Raw genomic sequence first — 13244 nt, forward strand, 5'->3', positions numbered from 1 at the left:
ACTGAGATGACAGATGATGCACTACTGATTCTATTGGCTAGTTTATTAATTCAGTATTTGTATTAAAATGCTAATATGATTTTTGTATAAAAATAAGTGGAAGAAATAATGTTAGTACTTAGTTTTCTTAAACATGTTGCTGAATACTTTTATGTTAGGATTTTTATCTGTTAGGCTAAAGCAGTTGTAATAAGGTTCTTGAATTAAGGATAAAGTAGTTGATTCTTATTGGTGCTGTTGTGACAGCTGTTTCATAGAATTACTGTATATACACTACTTCTAGGAATGATAACTCTATTTAAAGATCTAAATATAAATGATTTAAGTTTATGCTTTGTGTCATTGTAAATGGAAAGCTTTGGCTGATCTTGATTTGATTGAGGTCTAAACCTAGAGGACTGATAGTTTTTATTTGCTCAGACAGACTGAACTGAGTATATGATAACCAGACTGAGTCTAATAAAGAATGGGAGTATTCCGTGTATTGTATGCTTTACATTATGCAGGATGCTCAGAAATAAGACATGTTTACTACTTGCTAAGTATTGTTTTTAGGGTATGGTGAATTGTATCACATTACCCTAAAGCTAAAGTTCTGAATGTTTCTAACATTCTCAAACTTTTTTTGTAGAAATTCCATTTTGTTAACTTTCCACTGGAGATTATTATCTTAAAATGTCAGATTTTTAAAATTACTGGTCATCAGTAATTGCCCCTAAAATAAGAAAACAATATTGGGAGCAAATTAGCAAATTAGCTGGATATCCTGTTGCAACTTTAGCAAGTTGGATTTATTGTGCTAAAATCAAAACTGGGATTGGTGGAAAATATATACAAATCAATAAAATCTAAGGATATCTAGGCTTCGATCTTGAAGCAGTCAAAACCTCAACTCATTGGCAGTTTAAATAATACGAACAGTTGAGTTTGTTGAAATTGTTTTGCTATTTATGATAAATTATTTGATAAATCAGATCCTAATTGTATTTGATAAATGAAGTCATTATGGCTGTTTCATGGAAGAATACTGCCTTTGTCAGCTGAGGAAAACAAACACTCCATATCAACCTTTTCATGCGTGACAGCACGCTCATGCACATACACATCTGAGCACATGTTCACACACACACACACACACACACACACACACATATTTTTTTTTAATCTGTATTTACCGTAAAATTTGGAGATTGTTGTTGTTGCTGTTGCTGTTTTTTGTTTGTCTATCTGTTTTTCTGAGACAGGGTCTCATTATGTAGTCTTGGCTGTCCTGGAACTCAATGTATACAGCAGTCTGGTCTTGAACTCACAGAACTCCACCCATCCTTGCCTCCTGAGTGTTAGGATCAAAGGTGTGTGCCACCATGCCTGACTAGGAGGATTTTTTAATTTTTACTTTTTAGAGGTGATAGGTACTGAACCCCAAGGTCTTGTGCTGATCAAGTGATCTACATAATTCAGCTTAAAAAGAATTGGAAAAGCATACAGACTAGATACAACTTCCAAATAGCTTAGAGTAGGTTAAATACAGGTTATATATATTTTTTTACTAATCGAACCGTGAGTTTCCCTCAAAGAAACTCACGAAGCTTTGGGAGAAAGAAACATGGGTTTCTATATAAAGAGAAGCAATTCTTTAAATTGTTCAAAGCATTGTTAAAAGTAAAAGAAGTTTTAACCTAGAGTCTACATTCTGTAATTTGAAAGATAGGCACATTCTTTTGAAAGTGTATTTAGCTTCTTAATAGAACTGTGATTTTTCCCTCAAAGAAAGGCACAAAGCTTTCTGAGAAAGAAGCACATTACTTTTCATTTTCTGTGTCTTTATTAGTGGGCAGCTACTGTTAAGTATTGGGTCTGTCATACAAGGAGTAATTGTTTTTATCCTGTTTCTTTTTGGTGTAAGAAGTATAAAGTAACTTTTAAAATCTTAAGAAGGGCATGCCATTAAATTGTAAGATATACATTAATTTTGTTTTTTGCAGTTTATAAAATTAGTAAATATTGTTTTTATAAACTTTGAAAAGTACTGGAAACAATTCAAAGGAGATGGTCATAAAGAGGGACAAGGAAAAAATAATAAAAAGCAAGTAGGAAGGAAGCATTAGAAAATGAGAAAAAAATACAGTTCAAGCCTATGACAAGTGGGATTTGTGGGATAAACTCACTTTCTACAAGAAAAAGTCAGATTAGATAGTTTGTCTATGTGTACAAAGCATACACATTAAATTTGATTAGATGATACTGAGAATAAACATATAAGACAAAGTTTGGAGCTATAATGTTTAGCTTGATGGTATTTTAAAGTAAAAAGTAGTAAATGAGGCAGATTTTAATTGCAGTGCATGTAAGTAATAATGATGATGTTACAAACTGACATGCATTAAATTGTAAGGAACAAAAATACAGGTATGGATTTTTTTCCAAAAGAGAAAAATTTTAGAACTCAGTAGTAGAATTAGAGTACCTTTCTAAGTAACAGATCAAATGGCTCTTTACTCTAGATTTTTATTTAATTCAGTTGGTAAGTTGAATGCTAAATTCAACTTTATTTCTTCTTTATTTCTTGTAGCTTCTTTATTTCTCAGGAAAATTAATCATTTTTTCACAAAGCAAATTACAGGTAACAAACAGTAGAAATAGACATTAGATTTTCTGCCTTTTGTGCACAGTAAACTTTCATTAAGTAATAAAAATAAAGAGTGAATTTGGAAATTTTTAGATTTTCTCTTACAATCCTTAGGTCAAACAGAATCTACATTTCTAAGGTAGTGCCTAAATAATATAACATCCGTGTACACAGTAGGTTTTCTCTATTTTGATAAACTAATTGCATTCTGGTTCCTTGAAGATACACAAATGACAGTGACAAATTAAAATATTCTTTCTGATCTTTAGTAAGATGGACAGTATGCTTCCTGATTTAAAATAGGACTGTAAAGGCTGAGTCTTGGGAACTTGATTGGTTCCCAATGCCCTGAACTTTATTATAGGTACATATTAATAGTAAGGTTTTTTTTGTGGTAGGTACATGGTCAATCTTTTAATTTCTTTATCTGTTAGGTTTTTCCATGTGATAATGTTGATTTTCAACAGATATTTATGCTACCTGAATGGGGAAGAGTTAAGTTGTTGGAGCAGATTGATCGAACTGTATAGGATGTTCAGAGATCTCTCTGTCCCTTTCTCCTTGTCTCTTTCACCTTGCTGTATTTCATTACACAAATGAATTCCTTTTACTGCTTTGAATTCTTCATTCACAAGTAAGAGTGTTGAATTAAAATAATATAAAGTTCTTTGTGAATGTTATTTGTGTGGTCATGAATCAATTCATTAACTATTAAATATTAGCTTCCTTTCATTCTGTAGTATCTGAAATTATGTTATGGTGGGAGAGAAAGACAAATTTAGGGTACCATGAAAGCAGAGGGGATTGAGGATTTCTTAACTAGAGAAGGAAGGAGACAAAAGGATGTTGAGCAAGCTTTCACAGCACTGGTCTGATGCCTGACATCTAAACTGGTGTTAGAGATCAGTAAGAGTCATATGAACTTGGAAGGACAGAATTACAGGCTGAGGAAATAGAGGGTTCAGAGACAGAGACGTTCTTCTTTTTGAAATAATACAAATTATTTATATGACTCTAGAATAGTCATGTGAAAGAATAGCAAGATAACAAACAGTGAGATGATGGCAAACCAAATTGTGAAAATCTTTTATGTCATAAAGTAGATGATAACCGTGGAATTAATTTTAGCATTGGTACCAAGGAGCCATTGTAAGATTTAGCTGAAATGAATGCAGAGGTGGCATTTATAAACAAAAGTCGTAGTTTATGAGGCATGATGGAATTTTAATTAGAGTTGCAGGAGAGATGATGCATAGCTTACAGATCTCTAGAATGATTGGGCTTTTGAGGATCTGTGAGAAGGTATGTGTGCCTTTCTCACACACATGCACACATGCATGCACACACACACACAAGAATATATTGCCTTGGGAAAGGGTCCATAACTTTCATCAGCTTATACAAGAGGGTTATAATATACAAATATAGTTTGTATATTACTAGAAAAAGTGATGGAATGATATTTATTACCTTTGAAGTTTATTAATTTAAAAATATGGTCTGACGTCTAATATAATGGTTTTTTTTTTCACTTTTTTAGTGGACAGGCCAAAATCTCAACAAATTCGAACCTCTAGTACAATAAGGCGAACCTCTTCTTTGGATGCGATAACAGGACCTTACCTCACAGGACAGTGGCCACGGGACCCTCATGTTCACTACCCTTCATGCATGAAAGATAAAGCTACTCAGGTAAGATGAGCAAAGCAAAACCAGTTCTTTGATTTTTGAAAACAGAATGCAATTAAATTATCCTGGATGTGAAATAAAGCCAACCAAAGCAAAATTTCTTGTTTTAAATATGCTGCATTATAATAATTTTTGTCAGTTGGCTATAGAAGTTTTTAAGTTATTTAATATTTAACAAGTGAATTCAGTCTGTATTATATGACTTTAGAGACATGCTGTCATTTTAAGGATTGTTTTATAATAAAAAGATTGTTCTATAATAAAATGAAGATAATGACTGGGAAGCATTTTAGAAAATGTGTTTTTCAAAGAAAAGTTTGCACAGGTCTTGAAAAATAGCTTCTAGATTATTAGCAGAATGAACTATTTTGAAAGGTTATTTTCCTGTTACAAAGGCAAGACTAAAGCTAGTAAAATAGGAAATTTTCCATTTCTTATTTCCACTATTTTAAGACTCCCTAGCCTTTTGCTTTGAAGAACATTTCTTCTCATGTTAGAAACAAGTATCTAAACATCTTTGTTTATTATATTTTAAAAGGAGCTTTGACTTTATTTTTACTAAATTTTTTTTTTTTCTTTTTTTGGTTTTTCAAGACAGGGATTCTCTGTAGCTTTCGAACCTGTCCTGGAACTAGCTCTTATAGACCAGGATGGTCTTGAACTCACAGAGATCTACCTGCCTCTGCCTTCCAAGTGCTAGGATTAAAGGTGTGTGCCACCATTGCCCAGCCTAAATGGTTTTTGAAAGTCATGAAGTATATTAAAAATATAAGTGATTGTTATTGGACATAAAGAACACGTCATACAGGAAGGGATAGAAGATAGTAAGTAGGTATTAGATGAGGCAAATATATAAATGTAAGGACATTCAGAATAAGTACACTTGGAGCTGCTTAATATTTTTAAAAATAATTACAGTTTCTTATTGGAAGAATGCAGGAGAATGAAAACCCTACATATCAGTTTTTTTTGTCATTATGTTAGGCAAGCTTGGAAACTGAAATGAGTTGCTTTTTTATTGTCCATCCCATGAGTTCTGCCTCATAATTTTTTAATGCTGCAATCTTTTGCTTTTTATTGTTTTAGCAAGGAAAAGGATAAATTTGATATGAAAAACAGTGGGATTCTAAGAAGAAAAAATTTAGAAAAAAAATATAGACTGAGATGACTGAGAACCATATTCTAAACCATATTCTAAAAGAATTGGAATCACAGTTATGATAAAGTATAGATATAAAGAATAAAAGAAAACAAGTTGAATGATTCAATGCAGTTTTGGAAAGATAAAAGTTCTATTTGTTTGGAAGCAGGCAGAGGGGGCAAACATTTACTAACTGTATACCATGTACTATTTGTTTTATTACCTGTATCTTGTTTAAGTTTCACAAGAATGTTGCAGTATAATTCATATGGGAAGCAGAAGCTCAGAGAAGCAAAATGATTTGCCTGTGATCATGCATTTAAGTCTTATTAAATCTAGATTTCTTACACAGGTTATGTCTGGCTTTCCTAGTGTGATAGCTGACTTGGTGCTGAAAATGGTTGCTGTTCTTTTTAGATTATACCCGCCAAGGCAAGAAAATCTTATGTTTATTAACCATATGCTTTGTGCTGGCTTTATACAGAAACAATATTTTTCTTTTAAAACAACTCTGAGAAACAGGAGCCTTAAGAACAAAATGCAGAGAGAACCGGATAATATAGTCTTAGAAGCCAAAAGAGAAACCATTTCTAAGAAAGATTAGTGATTGATACCAAAGAGTGGTCACAGAGAATATAAGGATCTTGGATTAAGGGCACATTGCCTTAGAAAGTATACAATTAATGTTATCTTTGGGTAGAATGCCAAGAAATTGGGATGTGGAGAGTAGTGCAGCGGTAAAGAAAAAAGTTCTACGTTTTTTGCACGTCTCTTTATCTACACAATTGGTATATTGAAACCTATGCATTGTTACACAATTAATATGATACTTAAGTGTGGCAAATGTTATAAACCCCTTAGGTATTAACACTAGCTGAAGGAAAAGCCACTTTTGATATTTTTCAGGGTCTTCAGTAAACATGAGCACCCATTTATCATATTATATAGTATACATTATATAGCTATGTAAAAAACAGCTCATCTTTGACAAATAAATTTTCATAGGGACCAGAAAATTGTGTTTGAACAGGAAATTCCGGGATTCCTCAGAGTTAAATGGCAGGATATGTTCATATGGGCCCAACCTATCTAAAGTCTGAACTGTTCTTTTCTTGCCCCAAACTATATTCTGTAATTTGAAATGCTTTTTTACAATCATAGGTATTTTGGATACACCCCTCACACACACATCATTCTTAAAATTCATTCTATTCATACTCTGAGGAAGTGAGACCCAGTAAGTAGGTCCTGTCAGATGATGGAGGCCAGGCTTCCTGTAGTTTAGTTCTAAATAGACCCACGTATGTCACCCTCAACACGGGTAGGCTTGTGTATGCATGTGCGTTGTCACTGAGGGTCCAAACTCCATATGTCTAGAATAGGGTCAGGGTAACTGCCAATAAATCTTGGGGTACAGAAGGGGGGCTTGCCATTCCTGGGTCTGGAAGAGGTCATTTATTTAAAATTTGACTTCGAAAGGAAAGTTAAATATAAGACTTAATTTTTAGATGATGAATTTAAGGCTTAAAAGAGTTAGCTGATGGTTGGTTACATAGCTTGTTAGGTATGAAGAGATTCGAGCCCAGATTGAGTTGGCTTTTGTTTTTTCTTCACCACTTCTGAAAGAGCCACTAATTTATATAGCATTTAATCTAGTGTTTGCCTTACTTGCCCAAGAAATGCTCTTGCTCCCAAAGCATCTCTTAAGTTTAACTGAAGATGCAGGAGAGGAATATATAAAATTACTTTTAGTGTTGTATATGTTCTTTATTGATTGATTCTTGAACTCTTGTGGAATAATCTTAACTTAATGAATGTGAGTTAGGTAGGTAGTATGTACTCATCTTGCTATAGAAATTAAATATTTGACTTACCCTTCTAAAAGGGCATGCATAATATTTTCTTCCTTCCATATTGCTATGTTTTAATTACCTGATAATTAATGGCTAGAGAAAAATTATTTTAAAAATGTGTGGGCCTTTAAATATATACATTCTCATAATTTATTTGGATGCTAATGTTTTTCTATTAATTCATACATCATTTAACAAACAACAGATACAGTTCAAGAAATGCATCATGCAATTTCATCATTGTGTGAGTGTTTAGCGTGAAGGCAAACCTAAATTGTGTTAGCCAATTGTTGGTTTCTTACCTCTTGGTGACGAGGTGTTTGAGGCTCAGGTTGACAGACCAGCATGCTGGTTTGAGTAGACGTTTTTCTTTTGAATGTTGAAGCATATGCTCTGATGATAAAGCTTAGTGTTTTTAAGTATATAATTAAGTAATTGCTTATTATCAGTTATTACATATGGAACATAGTCATATATACTGTATGTTTATACAACTTGGGACAATGTAATATTTGTTTTCATCAGATCACCATAAATGTGAAATATATTTGTGAACATGTTAAAAGTACTATGATTAGGCAATGAGAATGTTTTCAATCCCATTAATCATTTTATGGGTTCCCTGTTGTATGGGTCCTTCTAAATTTACTAAAATGTCATTATGGAATGCATGACTATATGAAATATGTTATTAGCCATAGTCATTATGAAACAACTTCTTTTTTATTTTTATTTTTTTTAGCAAATTTTTCATTTTTTATTAAAAATGTTCATCTCCTCCCACTTCCCTCCCCGTCCCCTCTCTTCCTCCCCCTCCCTCTCCAGTACAAAGAGCAGTCAGGGTTCCCTGCCCTGTGGGAAGTCCAAGGTCCTCCCCACTCCATCCAGGTCTAGGAAGGTGAGCTTCCAAACAGACTAGACTCCCACAAAGCCAGCACATGCAGTAGAATCAAAACCCAGTGCCATTGTCCTTGGCTTCTCAGTCAGTCCTCATTGTCAGTCATGTTCAGAGAGTCTGGTTTGATCACATGCTCCACCAGTCCCAGTCCAGCTGGCTTTGGTAAGGTCCCATTAGATCACCCTGCCATCTCAGTGGGTGCGTGCACCCCTCGCAGTCCTGACTTCCATGCTCATGTTCTCCTTCCTTCTGCTCATTTGGACCTTGGGAGCTCAGTCCAATGCTCCAGTGTGGGTCTCTGTCTCTATCTCCATCCATCGCCAGATGATGGTTCTATGGTGATATGCAAGATATTCATCAGTGTGGCTATAGGATAGGGCCAGTTCAGGCGCCCTCTCCTCAGCTGCCCAAGGAACAAGCAGGGGACATCTCCTTGGACATCTGGGAACCCCTCTAGAGTCAAATCTCTTGCCAACCCTAAAATAACTCCCTTAATTAAGATATATACTTCCCTGCTCCCATATCCACCCTTCCTCCATTCCAACTGTCCCATTCCCTCAAGCTCTTCCCATCCTCCCCTTCACACTTCTCTCTTCCCCTCTCCCCTTACCCCCACTCTACCACACTCCCACCCCTAATCTCCCAATTTTTGCCTGGCAATCTTGTCTACTTCCAATATCCAGGAGGATAACTATGTTTTTCTTTGAGTTCACCTTCTTCTTTAGCTTCTCTAGGATCACGAATTATAGGCTCAATGTCCTTTAATTATGGCTAGAATCCACTTATGAGTGAGTACATACCATATTCATCTTTTTGGGTCTGGGTTACCTCACTCAGGATAGTGTTTTCTATTTCCATCCATTTGCATGCAAAATTCAAGATGTCATTGATTTTTACTGCTGAGTAATACTCTAATGCGTATATATTCCACACTTTCTTTATCCATTCTTCGGTTGACGGGCATCTAGGTTGTTTCCAGGTTCTGGCTATTACAAATAAAGCAGCTATGAACATAGTTGAACAAATGCTTTTGTAGTATGATAGGGCATCTCTTGGGTATATTCCCAAGAGTGGTATTTCTGGGTCCTGGGGTAGGTTGATCCCAAATTTCCTGAGAAACTGCCACACTGATTTCCAAAGTGGTTGCACAAGTTTGCATTCCCACCAGCAATGGATGAGTGTTCCCCTTACTCCACATCCTCTCCAGCATAGGCTATCATTGGTGTTTTTGATTTTAGCCATTCTGACAGGTGTAAGATGGTATCTCAAAGTTGTTTTGATTTGCATTTCCCTGATCGCTAAGGAGGTTGAGCATGACCTTAAGTGTCTTTTGGCCATTTGAACTTCTGTTGAGAATTCTCTGTTCAGTTTAGTGCCCCATGAACACCTGATTTTCTACAAAGGAGCTAAAATTATACAATGGAAGAAAGAAAGCATCTTTAACAAATGGTTCTGGCATAACTTGATGTCAACCTGTAGAAGATGAAAATAGACCCATATCTATCACCATGCACAAAACTCAAGTCCAAATGGATTAAAGACCTCAATATTAATCTGACCACACTGAACCTGTTAGAAGAGAAAGTGGGAAGTAGTCTACAACACATGGGCACAGGAGACCACTTCCCACGTAGAACCCCTGTAGCACTGACAATAAGAGCAACAATGAATAAATGCGACCTCCTGAAACTGAGAAGCTTCTGTAAAGGAAAGGACACTGTCATTAAGATAAAAAGGCAACCTACTGATTGGGAGAAGATCTTAACCAAGCCCGCAACAGACATAGGTCTAATCTCCAAAATATATAAAGAACTCATGAAACAACTTATTTCTTGAAGTTACTTCTCTGTATTGCGAGTTGATGCCCTTTGGACCAGCATTGTTCCAGACTTTGCCTCTAACCTCTCACAACCACAGTGTTATTGTGCTCATATGAATTTAATGTTGTGCATCTGTATAGACATTTAGGTTTAGATTTGAATACATTTGTCAAAGTTTATTCTAATGTGCATGTGTATTTTGCGATATGATTGTCTACCTTAAGAATAGACTATAGAAACACATTGAACTCTGAGCTGTTTCTAGATAAAGTATAATACTGTCTACTTTGAAATGAATTAAAAATAAGGTTTGATAGATGAATGCATACATGAGGAAGCAAGTCTAGAAAATGTCGTGTAGGGATTTCTGATACGTGGCGAGGAGCTGTTGCTGTGGCTGAGACTGAACCATAGTATTCTGCTTGGAGAGAAGAGCGATCTCTGAACCACACCACCAGTTTTTAACTTTTGTATTTGAGAAATTTCTTAGATATTTTAGAACAAAAAATTGTCATCCGCTGAGCTAGTTTGGATAGTATGTGTGTGTAATCTTGGTGCTTGGGAGCCCGGGGACAGGAAGACTCCCAAGATTTGAGACCATCTTGGGTTATATAGTTGGACCCTTACTAAAAGAAAATAAAACATTTTTAAAAGTTGATATCTAATTGAAATGATCACTTAATTATTCTGAGCATTAAAATATAAAGCTTACAGATTTTGAAAGCCATTGGAGAAATGGGTTGTTGCTAGTTTAGCTCAGCAGAAAGAAGAACTAAAAACATTTGTAAAATTTTGTGAAACTTTTTCCTTTAGTCTTGTAAGTGTAATGCTTTTTAAAGAAAAATTACAGCCTTTTAAAATTTGAGATTAGAAAAAATGATTCGTCGATTAAGAGCATTTGTTCTTGCAAAGGGTGCAGGTTCAGTTCCCAGCACTCACTCGGTGGCTCACAGCCATCTATAACTACAGATTCAGGGTATCTAACACCCTTTTCTGATATTTGCAGGCACCAGGCACAAACATGGGGAGACATACATGTAGACATAATACTCATATAAAATAAAAATAAATCTAAATATTTTAATGAACTTGGAGTTAAGGTTACTATATTCAAGCAATAGGAACAGTTTCTCAGTCTAATGTGAATATAATCTCTCATTTTATTTTAAACCTGTGTTTGAAAATGTCTATGTGTAATATACATATTAATATGTATGTGTAAATATTAGTAAAGTAGACAAACAGTGAAAACAGTCTGCAGCAATGATGAAAGGTGTTTCCTGGGATTTCCCAGGTGTAGTAATGATTATGGCTGCTTGCTTTAAAGAGCTGGTATATATTTTTCTGGCAAGTGAGATTACCATTGTCCATTGCTACTCCATCCATCTGGGTCACCGAGTGGCAATGAGAAGCATAAAATTCTTACTGACCTAATCTTTGTGGTATGAGCAGGAAAATACTTTAGAGTTCTAAGCTATTTGTGCTATCTTTTCATCAGTGTACTGCAATGCAGTGTATAATCACTTCATACCATTTTTTACAGGGTTTTTGGAGCATAGGGTTACTTATTTTAATTAAACACTTGCAAAAAAAATTCAGTGTGAACATAAAACCAGTATCAAAAAAAAAAGTGACTGAAAAAGATAAAGTACTTACTAGAAGTGCCCCCTCCAGTTTTGTTAGCTTAAATTTACTTTTTCCTTAATCTTATTTAAACTTAAAAAAAAAGTCTTAATAGTTTACTGTCCTGTTCACCTTTGGGCTTTCTTTGATCTTTTTTCTCGTTCAGTAGAGGTAATTTTCTCTGTGCGAGTAATCCATCCAAATACGGGCTTGGTCTTGGTATGTACTGGTCTGTAGCTGATTCCATTTGATAGGTTGTGTTCAAGTTTTAAGAGATACTGATACCACCTCCTTTTAAACAAAAATGTGAGTCATCTCAAATTAGATGTGTTCTTACAAAATGATGAATGCAACATTTTTTACATGTATCTTGAAGAATCAACAAGTCATCCAGCATAAGTGAGAATTTTCACTTTGGATGCCGCCCTTACCACTTGTCACAGGGTCATACCACCATGCTGTTGAAATATCTCATTAAACCCACAGACTTTCCTTTCTCACAGGAATGCATTAACAGACTTTCCATACTTGTCTCGTGGTGCTTTAATTCATCTGTATTGAAACAGTAATACTACTTCCAGTTATATGTTCCTGGGTTTTATCAGTTTTGTTTAATAAGTAAGGTCTTTTAGGGTCAGAATAGTCCTTGTACTTTAGATGAGTATGAGTAATAGCAGCCAACTACTGAGTCCTCTTTAACTAATCATTATTAATAGAATTTTTGTGTGTGGTAGTGGGTAGATGCACATGCTTTGAGAATTTCTGTGCCTATAGAAATACAATTAATATGTACATGCTGATGTAACTATTTTATACTGTAATTAACTTTTTGATTGATGATCCTAGATATTCTGCCTTGACTTTATGGCTGACTTCAGTTTTATTAAATTTATCTTAGACTATTTTCTGTTATAATATTGCTGTGAAACTACCAACTTTACCATATTAACTCTTACCCAAGTAAAGAATGTGTTTATTAAATTGTTATTATCCTTTAGAACAAAAACCTCAAATCTTCTTTTAAAATCAATCAATTTCTGTTAAACTTATATTGCTTAGTATTTTCTTTTATCATCTGCTATTGTAATTCAGACCTTTGGTTACCTTCTAATTTATTTATGCTGTGCCCAAATATAATGTTATTATTTCTGCTAAATTTTTAGATATTTTTCTTTAGCTTTCCAGACATAAGATCATATAAACAATAATTATGTCTTCTTTTTACCTATTTTTTGTTTTAGTCTTTTCTTTGAAAAAAGAAAGACTTTTTTTCTTTTTTGTGTTGTGTTAATATTTTGTGTTGTGTTAATATTCTCAACCCTTCAGACTACTGATTATGCTAGGAAATATTGTTCTTCTCGCTAAGCAAATTTATTCAGTGGGATTATTTTGCTGTGACATAGTATGGTTGATGTATATAATATTTTTAGTATTATATTCTGATTTTACTAATTTCATTTCTTGTTTTATTCATGAGTGATTGTTCATATTACGAATGGTTGTTTATGTAACAAATGCCATTTCACTGTTATACATTACAGCATTCTATAATAAAATATCCCGTCAAAATTTCTTATTATATGCTGGAGAT

The 13244-nt window shown here is 34.3% G+C and overlaps 1 protein-coding gene across 3 annotated transcripts in view; it reads left to right on the forward strand.

Moving 5' to 3' along the window:
- The window catches only part of Glcci1 (glucocorticoid induced 1), a 113519-nt gene that overhangs the window by 59510 nt on the left and 40765 nt on the right, over window positions 1–13244 (forward strand). For all 3 annotated transcript variants that reach the window (XM_085683627.2, XM_085683626.2, XM_048448942.3), the window contains exon 2: window positions 4170–4321. In XM_085683627.2, coding sequence (XP_085539753.1) covers window positions 4301–4321 — 21 coding nt within the window. In that variant the 5' untranslated portion in view covers window positions 4170–4300. The remainder of the gene's footprint in view (window positions 1–4169; window positions 4322–13244) is intronic.

Source organism: Myodes glareolus, chromosome 25 (assembly GCF_982192425.1).
Source record: "Myodes glareolus chromosome 25, mMyoGla1.1, whole genome shotgun sequence".
NCBI lineage: Eukaryota > Metazoa > Chordata > Mammalia > Rodentia > Cricetidae > Myodes > Myodes glareolus.